At 41.1% G+C, this 16872-nt stretch overlaps 1 protein-coding gene across 1 annotated transcript; it reads right to left on the minus strand.

Annotated features, from left to right (window-relative positions):
* Positions 1-3147: 3147 nt before the first annotated feature.
* Positions 3148-16594, minus strand: LOC120030818 (cysteine-rich and transmembrane domain-containing protein 1-like). Its single transcript, XM_038976272.1, has 2 exons — positions 15994-16594; positions 3148-3706 (listed from the first exon to the last, which is right to left on the minus strand). Exons 1-2 carry the CDS (start codon positions 16405-16407, stop codon positions 3554-3556), a joined length of 567 nt encoding a protein of 188 aa, XP_038832200.1. The 5' UTR covers positions 16408-16594; the 3' UTR covers positions 3148-3553.
* Between the last annotated feature and the right edge of the window lie 278 nt (positions 16595-16872).

Here is a 16872-nt window from a genome sequence, read left to right on the forward strand (position 1 = left end):
AGTCGGCTGGCCCTCGCTACATATTCGTTGCCAGTCCCACTGGCTCCAGGTCATCTATAAGTCCATGCTAGGTAAAGCTCCGCCTTATCTCAGTTCACTGGTCACGATAACAACACCCACCCATAGCACACGTTCCAGCAGGTATATCTCACTGATCATCCCAAAAGCCAACACCTCATTTGGCCGCCTTTCCTTCCAGTTCTCTGCTGCCTGTGACTGGAACGAATTGCAAAAATCGCTGAAGTTGGAGACTTTTATTTCCCTCACCAACTTTAAACATCTGCTATCTGAGTAGCTAACCGATCGCTGCAGCTGTACATAGTCCATCTGTAAACAGCCCCACCCAATTTACCTACCTCATCCCCTTACTGTTTTTATTTATTTCCTTTTCTGCTCTTTTGCGCACCAGTATCTCTACTTGCACATGATCATCTGATGATTTATCACTCCAGTGTTAATCTGCTAAATTGTAATTATTCGATTTATTGCCTACCTCCTCATGCCTTTTGCACACATTGTATATAGATTCTCTTTTTTTCTACCATGTTATTGACTTGTTTATTGTTTACTCCATGTGTAACTCTTTGTTGTTGTCTGTTCACACTGCTATGCTTTATCTTGGCCAGGTCGCAGTTGTAAATGAGAATTTGTTCTCAACTAGCCTACCTGGTTAAATAAAGGTGAAATAAAAAAAATTAAAAAATCTAACATTTGAAATGTCTCTATTATTTTGAAGCTTTTGTGAGTGTAATGTTAACTGGTAATTTCTGATTGTTTATTTCATTTTTGTTTATCATTTCCACTTGCTTTGACAATTTAAAATGTTTCCCATGCCAATAAAATCTAGAAGAAAAAGAAAACGCACACCTATTTAGGCGAAGTGCTGGCTAGCGGAGTAGAAAACGTAAAAATAAAGGAGAGCTGCACACTCTAGGAGCTCAAATGCAAAAATGTAATATCCAACGTTTCGACAGCCTGTCTTCATCAGGGTATGCCCATAAAGCCATTTGAATTTAATTTAATTGCGGGAGAGAGAGAGAGAGAGAGAGAGTGCACACATACACAGTAGCCTCAGTTAACCTCTACAAGCTGTTTTAACCTCATGTCTGTCATGTCATGTTCCACTTCTCGAGTTGCACTTCCTTTCTCCTACAGAACAATAAGGTTAGGGAGAGCATATTAGTGTGTGTGTGTGTGGGGGGGGGGGGGGATCTTTGTTACTCCCAAATACTATTTTCCTCCTTGTTACTGTAGTTAGTATTATTGCAGTGAGTATTGTTCCTAGCCATGTCTTCCACATAAACCTGGCAAGCTAAGCTATACAGTTGTCTACACAAACCAACAGAGGGCAGCCAAGGCAACACTGATAAACCAGGACACACCCCCATCCAAAGCAGGCCAATGGACTCTCTCATGTGGGTGCATTGCGCCCCTTGAGCAAGGCTTACTGGCATTGACGCTGTGTGGCTTTGTGTGTAAATAGACTCTCCCATGTGGGTGAGCAGACTTACTGGCATTGAATCTGTGCTTGTTTTCTACCATTAAGTTTAGGTTCTCCTTTTTTGTTCAGTTCATAGTGCACTGATTTCTCGGGCAGTACGTTATTTTCAAGAGATAATCCATATATCTGTAATATAACTTTTCATTTTAGATATAAATTTCCTATTGTATTTTCCAGGCATGCTCAATTTTCCAGGCACACCTACTCAAACCCTTGATTGAGTAGGTGTGTCCAAACCTTTGACTGGTACTGTATAGATATTACAAATGCTAATATACATAAATCAGAGAGTAAAGAGAGAAATATTCAGTGTTAAGATTAATCATGCTTTTTAGCGGACTATTAATTGTACCCTGCTGCCAGACAAAAGGCTGTTGATCTAATTGTGTTAGAAATTAGAGTGTGTGATTTATTTACCCTTTGAGCTTTATTTAAAAACAAATTTGGTTTACATATCTGTATTCTGATAATGGCCTCTTCTTTTGTGTTTTCACAAACAAACAATTTTTTTTCCATCAACTACACACTTTAGAGAAGGATAAAATACATTTCCTTGGTAAATAGAAGAGGTGAGCATCACTGAATATATAGTAAAATAAAATATATATCTATACGGCGTTAAACATAATCTGACAATATGTGACTATAAATGACATTGATAGTGGGGACATTTTTACCAAATTAAACAACTGTAAGGCCAAACTGGAACAGCGTGGCAATTCCTTTTGACTTCTAGAGCTAGATTCAATCCGTACCAAAAGGAAAAAAGAAATGTTCCTGCGTTCGAGGAGACTGCGTTCACGGTAAATCTTGCATATGTTGACTCAATCAGAAATTAACTTTAAATTTCAATCGTGCTATACAACAGACCTTCCATGCTACAGATTGAATGTAGGCCTTAGTCTCCACAGTTGTCCAAAATAAGTTGAATTAGATATTGCTTGTGTCATTGCCGACAGCAAAGAACACTGAATTGAGGAAATTGATACACTTGTGTAACAAGAAGTAAATATTTGACATTGAGTTGTAAAATGTTTACTCTTGTGAGCGGTAACCTCACTGGCACTCTGTGTAATGACAACCAGTAATACATGTCCTCTGTCACGTTCTGACCATAGTTCTTGTGTGTTTTGCTTGTTTTAATGTTGGTCAGGACGTGAGCTGGGTGGGCATTCTATGTTGTGTGTCTAGTTTGTCTGTTTCTATGTTTGGCCTAATATGGTTCTCAATCAGAGACAGATGTTTTGTGTTGTCTCTGATTGGGAATCATATATAGGTGGCTTGTTTTGTGTTGGGATTTTGTGGGTGGTTGTTTCCTGTCTCTGTGTTTTCTCTGCACCAGATAGGGCTGTATCGGTAAGCCACGTTTGTTATTTTGTAAGTGTTCACAGTTTTGTCTTGTTTATTAAAATCATGTTGAGCACGAGCTACGCTGCGTCTTGGTCCGATCCCTGCTACACCTCCTCTTCAGACGAAGAGGATGAAGGCTGCCGTTACATCCTCTCAGACTTTAAGAATAGTCTCTTTCTGCTGCATTCTCATAACATTGTCAAATCTGTCTTTGAACTCTGATATGACTTATCCATACACACTGAATATACATACACTATCCTTCAGAAATTTATTAGAAATATTCCAAAATACAATTAGTGTCAATAATTTGGTGTTTATTTATGTATATTAAATATACAATTAAACAGGCAACATAATGAATGATTTAAACTATCTGGTCTGCAGGTATTAAAAAAAGTAAGTCATTAGATGTAGTTTTTCAAAATGTATGTCATAAACATTGATGAATAAACAGCATTATGATATATCCCACAGGGCACATTCGTCAATTCAACGTCTATTCCACGTTGGTTCAACACCATTTCATTGAAACGACGTGGAAACAACGTTGATTCAACCAGTGTGTCCCCAGTGGGATGTATCTCTTTGGAAAGTGCCTGTCACCGGCACCTATTGTATGTGGTCAAGGTTAGGATGATTTTGGGTGCTGGGGTTGAGAGAAGCGGTGGCTGTGGTGCTAGCCGGTGTTGAGGTGTCAGATCAGTCGATACGGTTTCCCAGGATGAGGGCGGAGACGATGTACAGGACGATGATGGTGATGCCGATACCCAGGGCGGTGTGGTTCAGTATCCGCGCTAGACGAGAATTCTTCTCAGCAATCTGCTGGTGACCCTGGTTGTTGGCGTCTCTAGTCTGAGAGCAGAGAGATAGGGAGGGAGGGAGGGTGGAAGGACGAAGGGATGGAAGGACAGAGGGATGGAGGGAGAGTGTGAGAGAGAGTTGTAATTGTTGTAATCGTCATTCAGGAAAAAGATAGAGAGAGACTTCAACGGAGAGAGTTCAACGATGATTCAGTGCCATGCTCTTATTTGATTGGAGTTATTTCAGGAGATGCAGTATTAATTCACAAACACAATACTTAGCCAACATGCCAACAAAGTCAGAAAATAAAAACCAAATAGGGACATTTTTCTCTCACTGCAGAGCATCTATAATATATCATATTAATACCTACTAGTGATGATATAACAACTAGAATGCTGATTTCCTGTGGCCACACCTCAAGCAGCACTAAGTTGAAACAGCTGTGGATGGAGCACAAACATGGAGCTCTCTCCCCTAGCTACAGTCTTAGGAATGGTGCTATATTGTGAGACATATTTTGACACCTGTTATTATTTCTCTTGGGGGAAGAACAAGAGTTGACAGGCGATGCTAAACATTGAGTCAACTAACTGAAGTCTCAGTGTCCGTCACTCTCCTTGCCATTGACTTTACACTATAGACATCTCTGAGCAGCTGACTACAAGAGTCAGTATGAGTCACACACTAAGCAACAGTAAAGCTCTAAGAAAAAGTTGAACAGTATATGTGTGTCTCATGTGGTCTTGGATGATGTCAGGAAGAGTCTTGTGCCAAACATGAAGTGGCTGTAAAACACAAACAGGCACCAAAATTCCCCCTCAAAGCATTATTTTTTTAAGCAGCAGAAGCTAAAATTCTCAGAGTGAAATAAATGTAGCGTTTCTGCCACCTTAGTCCATGTTTAAAAAATAACAACATGACCTCCCACCCCCCTATAAGGTCTCTCCCACTCAATAGTGACTGACTCAATTTAATTTAAGTCTCAATTTAATCAACCTCCCTCCCCCTAGTCACATGACGTTGTTAACATAGCCTCAATCTGTTTCCGTCCTCTGGTGAAATATTTGAGTTGGCTTCCACAGCAGGGCGAGGGTTGACAGAAGGCTTTAGGCAGAGAGGTTCTGTGTTAATTTAGGGTAGTGTGGCGTGAGAAGGCCTGCCTGCTATTGTAAACCCTCCTCCTGATTACTGACAGCTGGATCATAATTGTTTCTACACGGCTAGTTGGAGGAGAAGGGCTTGTTGGCTCTCTTAGCACTGGACAGTTGTTGTGTTTCTGAGGGTCTGTGTACTTGCGTGTCTTGAATAATTATCTGGGCACTCCACCAAACGGTTTTCTTCCATTTCCTTGAGGTTCACAAGATTTCCTCCATCCCATCTGTCTGTCTGTATGCTCTGTTTGATATTCCATCCCATCTGTCTGTCTGTATGCTCTGTTTGATATTCCATCCCATCTGTCTGTCTGTATGCTCTGTTTGATATTCCATCCCATCTGTCTGTCTGTATGCTCTGTTTGATATTCCATCCCATCTGTCTGTCTGTATGCTCTGTTTGATATTCCATCCCATCTGTCTGTCTGTATGCTCTGTTTGATATTCCATCCCATCTGTCTGTCTGTATGCTCTGTTTGATATTCCATCCCATCTGTCTGTCTGTATGCTCTGTTTGATATTCCATCCCATCTGTCTGTCTGTATGCTCTGTTTGATATTCCATCCCATCTGTCTGTCTGTATGCTCTGTTTGATATTCCATCCCATCTGTCTGTCTGTATGCTCTGTTTGATATTCCATCCCATCTGTCTGTCTGTATGCTCTGTTTGCCGTGATATTGCAAAACCTGAAATACATATAGCCTATCCATTTACTAGGCTACTATGTACAATTAAATAAGAGATGTGCTTGGTAATTTGTTGTATGGAATATGAAACCATCACCGCCAGAAAAGGTGAGAAATACTGTATATTCTGGAATACTGTGTATTCTGGAACACTGTATATTCTGCAATGGTTATGAAAATAAAATAAATAGGAAAAATATTCCTATGTCTAATTATAAGATTATGTCAAATTATTTTAGATTCTGAAAATAAAACATATTTTTGCTCTTCTCACTGATGGCAAATAGTTGCGTTCTTGTTAATATGTTTTCCTGTTAAATGTGTTTTATTTTCATCATATCCCCCATTCGCACAAAGTACTCACTTGCAAGCTTCCAATACAATATTTCAACCACTAGCAGATGTAAGTATGCATGGTCTGAAGTTTGCAGGGAGGTGAGTACATTCTCACGTCAAGTACATTTTTTAAATAAAACTTGCACATGCACATTTTGGGGTATATTTTGTATATATGCACAGTTTATAAATGAGGCCCCAGAAACCTACTGGAAGCTTGATACCATTCACTTACCCACGTAATACTAATTTCCCCATGGGCCTCTATCAGCACTGCAGCATATTGTCCATATGACTCATCATAATATAATCTGTCGGGCCAGGCTCCTTGAAAACCACATTACATTCAATACCAACTAAAGCCTAAATAAAATATTCTGAACAATTAACTGGTTATTCTAGTGTTTTATAAAATATAAAATACTGTATCTGCAATCTGTGATTTGTTCTAAGCAATGTGGGGAGTGCAATCGGACGACAAAGTGAACATTTCATGAATTGTTTTTGTGGAGGATCTATAACTGAACACATTGTATGGTGTTTGTGTGTGACCTCATGGAGAGGGAGGGGCAGGATGTGAGATGGGTGATATGTGAGAAAATCCCAAGATCGAACATAATCAGATCGTTGTGGGAGTCTGTCTTTCTAATCTCTGCGACATAAAGGGCCTTCTCAGTGACAGTACAGAAATACTGGTGAATGGACCATCCATTGAGTGACCCAGGGAGCATTTATATATTTTTGGGGTCATTTAGCAGACAACCATATCCAGAGTGACTTCGTACAGGTCACCGGTGGGAATCAAACCCAGAACCCTGGCATTGCAAGCACCATGCTCTACCAAATTAGCCACACGGGACTACTATTGATTTACAGTGTCAACAGATTTCTGCTCTTCTCTGTGACTGAAGAGAAGGTTGTCAACATGTAGTCAACAGAAAGAATCTGATTGGTTTAGGGAAGAACAAATCCGATTGGTTTCTAAAAGGTCAATGGGCGGAGTTTAACAGATGCACAACTTGAAATCATAGCGGAGGTTTGAACTGAGCATCTTGTAAATAAAACTTTGAGTTAAAAGTTGTAACGTTTTGAAATAATTATTGTGATACAGTAGTCAGACAAATGTGACAACATCTCTTAGACTTGAAGCAAAGAGTAAATTGTAGCAAGCTAGCAGCAACATGCTAAGCTAATCAGAGCAAGCTAGCTAGATAAGCATTTAGCAACCTCTTAGCTACTTATGTTGAATTAATAGATATACAAGTATGTCAGCTAACATTTGTTTTGTTGAAATGTTAAGGTGAAATGAAAAAAATGGACAGTTATGGACAGTTAAAATGCTAAGCTAAACAGAGCTAGTTGGCTAGCAGATATCTATCTCTTACTAATGTTAAATCATAGAATAGAGCTAACCGGCTAATCTGGTTTACTGGAAGATACTGTTGACTAACCCCATTGCGTACATATTTGCGCAACCGTGGCATTCAAACGAGGCTGCAGTTCATAGTCACTTTAATAACTCTACCTACATGTACATAATTACCTCAATTACCTCGACACCAGTGCCCCCCCGCACATTGACATATTGACACATTGACTCTGTACCGGTACCCCCTGTGTATAGCCTTGCTATTGTTATGTACTGTTGCTCTTTAATTATTTGTTATTCTTATCTCTTACTTTTTTAGAGATTTTCTTAAAACTGCATTGTTGTTTAAGGGCTTGTAAGTAAGCATTTCACTGTCAGGTCTACAACACCTGTTGTATTCGGCGCATGTGACAAATACATTTTTATTTGATTTATTACTTTTTTGGGGTTCTAAAATAAGGTCAATTGTACATTACAGAGAAATGTACAGAAGTGCGTTAGCTTAGTAACTACATCCTTTCTTATTCCACTAAGATATAATCAATTAATCAATATTTACAAGAGTAGACCAAAAACAAACTCTACCAAATTCTACCTAATATACAGTACGTATGTAACGGATGTGAAATGGCTAGCTAGTCAGCGGGTACGCGCTACTAGCATTTCAATCAGTTACGTCGCTTGCTCTGAGACTTAAGTAGGGTTTCCCCTTGCTCTGCAAGGGCCGCGGCTTTTGTGGAGCGATGGGTAACGACGCTTCATGGGTGTCAGTTGTTGATGTGTGCAGAGGGTCCCTGGTTCGCGCCTGTGTCGGGGCGAGGGGACGGTTTAAAGTTATACTGTTACATTGGTGCCGTGACCCGGATCACTGGTTGCTGCGGAAAAGGAGGAGGTTGAAAGGGGGGTGAGTGTAACGGATGTGAAATGGCTAGCTAGTTAGCGGGTACGCGCTACTAGCATTTCAATCAGTTACGTCGCTTGCTCTGAGACTTAAGTAGGGTTTCCCCTTGCTCTGCAAGGGCCGCGGCTTTTGTGGAGCGATGGGTAACGACGCTTCGTGGGTGTCAGTTGTTGATGTGTGCAGAGGGTCCCTGGTTCGCGCCTGTGTCGGGGCGAGGGGACGGTTTAAAGTTATACTGTTACACGTACATGAGGGTAGAGTAGGGTACTGTCAGTAATGGGGATAAGAGGGATGAGTGTGTATAAACAATGGATGGATCGATAAAGTGGCTATCGAAGGGTTAACTGAAACAATGCTGTTGCTATTTTCATTGACAGCTAAGTCTCTACACTTCACCTAAAATATGACAGAAACATTTGGAGTGTGGACTGTATTAATTGGAGAATTACTGGGAGTGGAACACAGAAGTTGTGTGGTTTGGTGCACCTGGGCTCTCCCTTAAATTATTCTCCCTTAAATTACCTAATTCTCAGCCACTTTCCCTTTTCACCACATGTTGCTTATAGGTTCAGCTTAACACATGCCGGATTCATGCCACTAACGGTCCTGCTTACAAACGAGCTGTGTTCGACAATGTTTCAAATTCATAGATTTGTTAGTTGTGATTGTGATTGCTTATGTTTTTCTAGTCTAAGGCATGGCCACTATAACTTATTTTCCGCATCTCTGTTTCCTCAAAGTGCACTCTGTGACGTTAAACACAAAAAATCTGAGCCTAAAAGACAAACTGATGAAAAAGAATATGTCATAAACGGATGTTGCCAAATATTGAAGTACCATTCTCAAAATATCATGAAAGTCACAATAAAGATAACATTCACAATGAAGTTCAGGGTTTAGAGCAAATACCAACAGTGTAAGCAACATCCTATTTGGACCTGTGGTAATGACCCTATTCATTCCCAACAACCCATGGGGCCCAGACAGGGGCCGCTTCATAAAAGGAGGCTGGGGTATCCTAGCAACTGGTGTTAATAGTTAGTGTGTGTAATCATTTTCTGATAATGCCAGAGTACAGTATAAATAATATTAAAATAATAACTGTGTAAGCACCGTTTTCTTCAGAATGTTACGAAGACAGGAAAATATGCTTAATGGATTACTAAATGAACTTGAAACTTGTCAAGGGAAACAACAGACAAGCTACTCCTTTTGAAGACAATTGCCAGGAAATTGTGTGCAATCTCCAAAAGGGATCTGTTCATCGTCCTGTCCTTATTTCATGGCAAATCACACTAAAACATTTCAAAACATACTGACTGGAAAACACACAGCCTGCGACACACAGACACAAATCTAAAAACACTTTCAGCCACAGACACCACTTTCAACCACACACAAGCACGAGCACGAGCACACACACACACACACACACACACACACACACACACACACACACACACACACACACACACACACACACACACACACACACACACACACAGACACGCAACCAAGCTCGAGCACACACACACACACACACACACACACACACACACACACACACACACACACACACACACACACACACACAAACGCACGAGCACACACGCACAAGCACACACGCACACACACACACACACACACACACACACACACACACACACACACACACACACACACACACACACACACACACACACACGAGCACACACACAAACAAACACACAAGCACGAGCACACACACACACACACACACACACACACACAATAGCTTCTTTCTGCTCTCTGATTATGCCCTCTTGTCCACCATGTTAGAAAGGCCCCACTGTGTGAACGTTGAATATCCAAGAGGCAGATTCCTGTTGCACTCCCCTCCCCAGGCCTGTACCTCTGTTGACTCTCCCACAGGCCTTTTCCCCTCCTCCTACCCTTCCCAGACAACCTGGCGCAAATTCCAAACACAACAGACCCTCACCTCAGCTATAAAGCAACTCCCCCTCTCGCGGGTTAGGCCAGGAAAAACATGCTGAAACGTGGAAAATCCTATAAATCAAAACATAACAATATCCTGCATAGATCTCGAACTAACCTCAAACAATCCAAACTCAATAAAATAGGGAATGCAACTATCTACAGTGCATTCGGAACATATTCAGACCCCTTCACTTTTTCCACATTTAGTTACATTACAGCCTTATTCTGCAATGGATTAAATACAACATTTCCCTCATCAATCTACACACAATACCCCATAATGACAAAGCGAAAACAGGTTTAGAAATGTTTGCAAATTTATTACAAATAAAAAATAGAAATACCTTATTTATATAAGTATTCAGACCCTTTGCTATGTGACTCCAAATTGAGCTCAGGTGCATCCTGTTTCCATTGATCATCCTTGAGATGTTTCTACAACCTGAATGGAGTCCACCTGTGGTAAATTCAATTTATTGGACATGATTTGGAAAGGCACACACCTGTCTATATAAGGTCCCACAGTTAACAGTGCATGTCAGAGCAGAATTGTTCCGAGACAGGATTGTGTTGAGGCACAGATCTGGGGAAGGGTACAAAAGAATTCTACAGCAATGAAGGTCCCTGAGAAAACATCATTCTTAAATGGAAGAATTTTGGAGCCACCAAGACTCTTCCTAGAGCTGGCCGCCCGGACAAACTGAGCAATCGGGGGAGAAGGGCCTTCATCAGGGAGGCGACCAAGAACCCGATGGTAACTCTGACAGAGCTCCAGAGCTCCTCTGTGGAGATGGGAGAACCTTCCAGAAGGGCAATCATTTCTGCAGCACTCCACCAATCAGGCCTTTATGGAAGCCACTCCTCAGTAAAAGGCACATGACAGCCCGCTTGGAGTTTGCCAAAAGGCACCTAAAGGACTCTCAGACCATGAAAAACAAGATGATCTGGTCTGATGAAACCAAGATTGAACTATTTGGCCTGAATGGGTGGGTGTCTGCAGCATCCTGCTGCGGGGGCGTTTTTTCAGCGGCAACTCCAGAAATTCAGGTTTGCCAAGCTTGTAGCATCATACCCAAGAAGACTCAAGGCTGTAATCGCTGCCAAAAGTGCTTCAACAAAGTACTGAGTAAAGGGTCTGAATACTTATGTAAATGTGATATTTCTGTTTTTATTTGTTATAAATTTTCAAAAAATTCTAAAAAACAGTTTTTCCTTTGTCATTATGGGTCATTGTGTGTAGATTGATAGGGGGGGGGGGGGGGAAACTATTTAATCCATTTTAGAATAACGCTGTAATGTAACAAAATGTGGAAAGAGTTAAGGGGTCTGAATACTTTCCGAATGCACTGTATGTAATCTAAGGGAATCATTTCCACAACAGTAGCCGGCAGGAAATAGGAAGTCATAATTTCACCAGCTTTCTCATACAGGACATAACTCCATACCTCCTTTTCTTTCTACATTTATTTTTAAGGAAGAAACAATGTACAGTAACACATTTTTTGGAACATACATTTTCCTAGATACATAACTCCGTTGTATCTCTCTCTGTCTGGGAATAGTTTTAAGATGGGCCGGTAGTGTACTCTATGTGAGTGGGCATTAAGTCTATGTGCCAGTCGGACAGTGCTGCTGACTGGGAGAGACAGAAGAGAAAACAGTGCGGCTTGTCACCTCTGTACGCAGTGCCCACCAAAAACTGGCAACTGCAGCTTGCCACAACTGAGTCAGGGTGGGAAGGGCTCGGTGTGGGATAGTCATGCCCAAACTCCCTGGCAGAGCGTCAAGTAGCCTCTTAGAGAGATAATACACCACTCACACATTATGTCTCCGCCAGGTCTGAACTGGGTGCGGTCACGCCTACTCCCGGTCTCCCGCTCCCATCGTCATGCATACCTGGACTTCATCAGTACCTTGATTACTTCCCCTTTATTTAGCCCTCTGTAGCCTCTGTCATCAGGCAGTATTGGTTTGTTTTCATTCACGGTCTGTACACTTCTCATGTTTTGTTTATCTGCATTCTTCATTATTAAAATCACCTTCTGCACCTGCTTCCTGACTCCTGGCGTATATGTGACAGGTGCTCAACTGTTTACTATAAGTAGGCAATTATCCCATTATATTTATCACAATTTCTATTCTAGTTGGTGCATTATCTTTTACCAGATCTAATGTGTTATAATCTCCTACATTAATTTCACATTTCCACAAACGTCAAAGTGTTTCCTTTCAAATGGTACCAGTAATATGCATATCCTTGCTTCAGGTCAAGAGCTACAGGCAGTTAGATTTGGGTATGTCATTTTAGATGATTTTCTTTTTTTAAAGGGTCAGATCCTTAAGAGGTTTTAAGCGTCAAATCAAACCTAGGTCTGACAGATTGATTCCAGAGTATCTTATGGATGCTTTCATGCTATCTGTCCCCAGATAGCCTTTTCAGTTGTGTAAAACTGGAAGAAAATTGCAGAAACAATAGTCTGTTGTTTGTGTTGATACCCAAAAGATAAGGAGACATGAATTTGTTTTCCCAATGACTTTAGGGTGTTGCACAGATAAGAATCCGCTCTGGTGGCTTCAGTTTAGGAGAAAATGAAACATAACTTTATAGCAGTGAGTCATGGATATGAGATTACAAGAGCATGCCAAGATGATTCAGTCTGTGATGTGGGTCGTTCCACCAAAAATGTTTTAAACCTAATTTTAACATGATGTCATAATGAGCACATGTTCAACTTAATATAAAACATGTTTTCCCACCTCAAGGTTAAATTAAAAAAATACTATAGTAAGTGCTGTAAGATCATTTAAAGATAAATAAACAACGCAGAGGACTAAAGGTCAAGAGGGAATTAACGATCGATGGAAATAGCTGTTTTTCTGTAATAGGGAAACATTGATTAATGGGTCAGAGACATGGGAGGAATTTCAGTCCGGGACTCATAGCTACGTGTGGCAAGTTCTAATTGGTTCAAATTGCCTATACATTGAGCCTGAAACAAGGTACTTGTTATTTAGCCATTGGCCCAATTTTAGTGCAAGGAATTCTAATTGGTCAACCACAGGCTAGGGTTGGGTTATAGATTACATCCTGTCTCCTTGTTCTGTGGAGAATCACTGAGGACAGGGAAGAAGGAACATCTGTCATCTACTTTCCAGGATAACAACTATGACGTTTTTTTTTTTTTTGCTTTGGGGTCTGTGTTATTGAAGAATAACATCAACTGCTAACAGTGCCTATTAATATACTTTAAGTGCCAACAGGTATGATCGTAACACTGTTGATCAGCCATAAATCCCCTTGTTACAGGGGAAATGGAAGTTTGTTGTGTTCAACAGGGAGGGGCAATTGAATGCAAACTTCACAATGTTTATTATTATTGTGAAAACATTTCTAGCCTGTCTATCTGTAACGGTCGTTTTCCTCCTCGTCTGAAGAGGAGCATGGATCAGACCAAAACGCAGCGTGGTTTGAATACATACTTGTTTTATTAAAGAAAGACGAACACGAAAAAACACTTGATAAACTACAAAACAATAAACGACGTTAACAGACCTGAACTTGAGAACATATAACATGAACGCACGAACAGGAAGGAACACACGAATGAAATAACGAAACGAACGAAAACAGTCCCATGTGGCACAAACACTGACACAGGAACAATCACCCGCAAACAAACAGTGAGAACAGCCTACCTTAATATGGTTCTCAATCAGAGGAAACGTAAAACACCTGCCCCTGATTGAGAACCATATCAGGCTAGATAACAATGAACCCAACATAGAAACACATAACATAGAATGCCCACCCAGCTCACGTCCTGACCAACTAAACAAAGACAAAACAAAGGAAATAAGGTTAGGAACGTGACACTTTCTATGTGTAACAGGGTTGACCTGTTATGCTCAACACACTCAGTTTTCCACCACAGATTGGGCATTCCACCACAAAACACCAGAACATGGTCAAAAAGAGTAGACGAGCTCATCTGCTTTTACAATATTATTTGACTATTAGATGTTCAAAATAAATAATAATCTACAGAAATGACGTTGTGAAAGTAACAAAATAATTAGAGCTTTAGAATGGTGAAAAATTTGAGAAATGTTGGCGTTAAGTGGGTTAAAATGCACAGGGACGGGTCAAAACGCAGAAAATTTGCGCTTTAGCAAGTCTTTATTTATATATAAAATCAAATGTATTGAATATTCCATGCGGCCCCAAAAGTAATTATTTATCATGAGAGGGCCATCAGCAAAAACTAGTAATCCTACATAGTCAAAGAAAGGTTAACATCTCACCTTTCTGGCAAAAATAGTTGCTGAGGTGTAGTCACTTTTGAGGACATAAGCTCAAGTACACAGTACAAATATGATACAAATATGAAAATATGAAATATCTTACAGTATAAAATAGCCCTTGACTTGCCCAGGAGAGGAGGAACTTTACTGAGCGATTATGTCTATGATGGATGTAGATGAAGTCAATTCACCAGCACATTGTTCAACCTCAGTTGATGTTGTTATTACATTAGAAGTCATCCACTAGGTTTTGATACTTGATAATAAGTCACTTTCTCATTGTGAAATAAAGATGCCCATAATAACATCTTAGAGGTCTTCAACCTCCTTTCTCTCTTTACCAGGCTTTGACCCGGATGTTTCCACCATTACCCACATTGATCTATATGAGTCATACCCGGTCAACAATTAGCTGTCTATCCTGATATGCGTTTGTAATCCTAGTAAGTAAGTAAAGAGACTTGCTATGTGCACACTGCCCACAAAAGGAGGTGGAAACTGAGATGCACTTCCTAACCTCCTGCCAATCGTATGACCATATTAGGGACACATATTTCCCTCAGATTACACAGAGTACAATCTGTAAAATACCACAGTGTGCAATCACAGCAGCAAGATTTGTGAACGGTTGACAAAAGAAAAGGGCAACCAGTGAAAAACACACACCATTGTAAATACAACCTATATTTATGTTTTATTTATTTTCCCTTTTGTACTTTAACATTTTGCACATCATTACAACACTGTACATAGACATAATGACATTTGAAATGTCTTTATTCTTTTGGAACTTTTGTTAGTGTAATGTTACCTGTACATTTTTTATTGTCTATTCAACTTTTGTTTATTATCTATTTAACTGGCATTGGCAATTTAAACATATGTTTCCCATGCCAATAAAGCCCCTTAAATTGAAATTGACTTGGAGCTTGTAGGGATAGATCAGGGTTTCCAGCCCTTTCCTATCCCTCTTCTCAGTGTGGCTGTCCATTCGAGGGTGAGGTTTGGCAAAGGACAAGATGGAGGGTTGATGGAGTTCTCCTTTCGTCTTCTGCAACTGGATAATCCCAGAATACCTTTTAAATGTTGAATACCTCCCCCTCTTACGTCACTCACAGTCAAGGCACCCGCATCGTCACGCCCCTATTTTTAATCACCCATATTCCGGGAAGGGTCCCTCCCTTTCTTACACACACTCTCCCTGACTCCCACTCCGCACCCCATCTCCCCTCCCCCGCTCCCCCCAAACCAACCTGTCCTCAGGATCTTATTCAAAACAGAACTCAAGACTGTGAGACACCCACACTGTAAGGCTAAAACTATCACAAACATGTCCGTCCCTCTCCCCAGCTATGCAGCCCACCACCAAGTCAAAAGTCAGATCACTAACTCTAAAGAGAGAGAGCGAGACGGGCCCTTATTTAAACAAAACCGGTAACTGGGTTTCTTGGATAATGCTATAAAAAGACTAGAGTGAGAAATACACTACTGACTACTCTACAAAATGAAACAAGTTATGTTCTCTGGATTATTTGGGATACATCTCTACTAGAAACACATTAGTCTACATTACATTTGAATACTCTTAAAACAGCAATAAAAGTTCCACTCACCGAGATGGAGTAGATAAGTGCAGCGATGCCAAGTGGCAGGCAGCAGCACAGCATGGTGAAAATGGAGTAGCCCAGGTAGTCTGGCAGAGGGTAAGGCAGAGCTCCATGGGTCACAAACACCGTAGGCTGGACTGTGATGGTGGACTGGGGGTGGTGTCCCGGGGGGTACTGTCCCTGGGGGTATGGCTGGCTGTAAGGGGCCCCAGGAGCTCCTCCATACTGTGGCGGTGGTGCGTAGCCCTGGGGATTGGTGGGGTAGCCTGCTGGTGCGGGGTAGCCTGCTGGTGCGGGGTATCCTGCGTTGGGGTACTGGGGGTGGTCCTGGTAGGGTGGAGGAGCTGGTTGTCCCATCCCAGACTTCTCATCTGGGTTCCAGCCTGGTGGTGGGGCGTTTGGCATCTTGTTGGGATCCATTTTTTTGTGCTGTTGGGGATTTGTTTCCCTTTTATCTTACTTCTCTCTTTCTTTATTTTGTGCCTCCTCTCAATCTCTCCAAGTGTTCTTCTGTGTCTCTCTGCCTAAACGGTCTGCCTGCCTACAAGCTGAGTAAAGCAAGCAATTATGCTCTCTATTCCCCTCCCCTGTCCGTCCCTGGCAGCTCAGTATGCTTAGAGGAGGCCTGTGTGGGTGAGCTGACAGGGAATGGTTAGGGGTGGGGAAAGACTGAGTCAGGCAGAAATGCTGTCCATCTAATGCGGAGGTACCATAGTCTGGATAGGAGTTGGGCGCAACCCCATGGTGATATTTTGAACTACACCAGTAACAGTCACATTGAATTATTGTACTTATTGATGACTCTTCAGTGCAAAAATTTCAGAGAAATTCAAGTACTTATTTTCTTTGATATGATGCAAAACTGTACATTTGATACTGTAATAA

The sequence above is a fragment of the Salvelinus namaycush genome, chromosome 37 (assembly GCF_016432855.1).
Source record: "Salvelinus namaycush isolate Seneca chromosome 37, SaNama_1.0, whole genome shotgun sequence".
In the NCBI taxonomy this organism is placed as follows: Eukaryota; Metazoa; Chordata; class Actinopteri; order Salmoniformes; family Salmonidae; genus Salvelinus; species Salvelinus namaycush.

Excerpts from the sequence above, each read along its gene's own strand:
- LOC120030818 (XM_038976272.1), bottom strand. The coding sequence starts at position 16,407 with ATGGATCCCAACAAGATGCCAAACGCCCCACCACCAGGCTGGAACCCA. Across the intron at positions 3,707-15,993 it reads CACTTATCTACTCCATCTCG|ACTAGAGACGCCAACAACCA; the intron begins GTGAGTGGAACT and ends CTCTGCTCTCAG.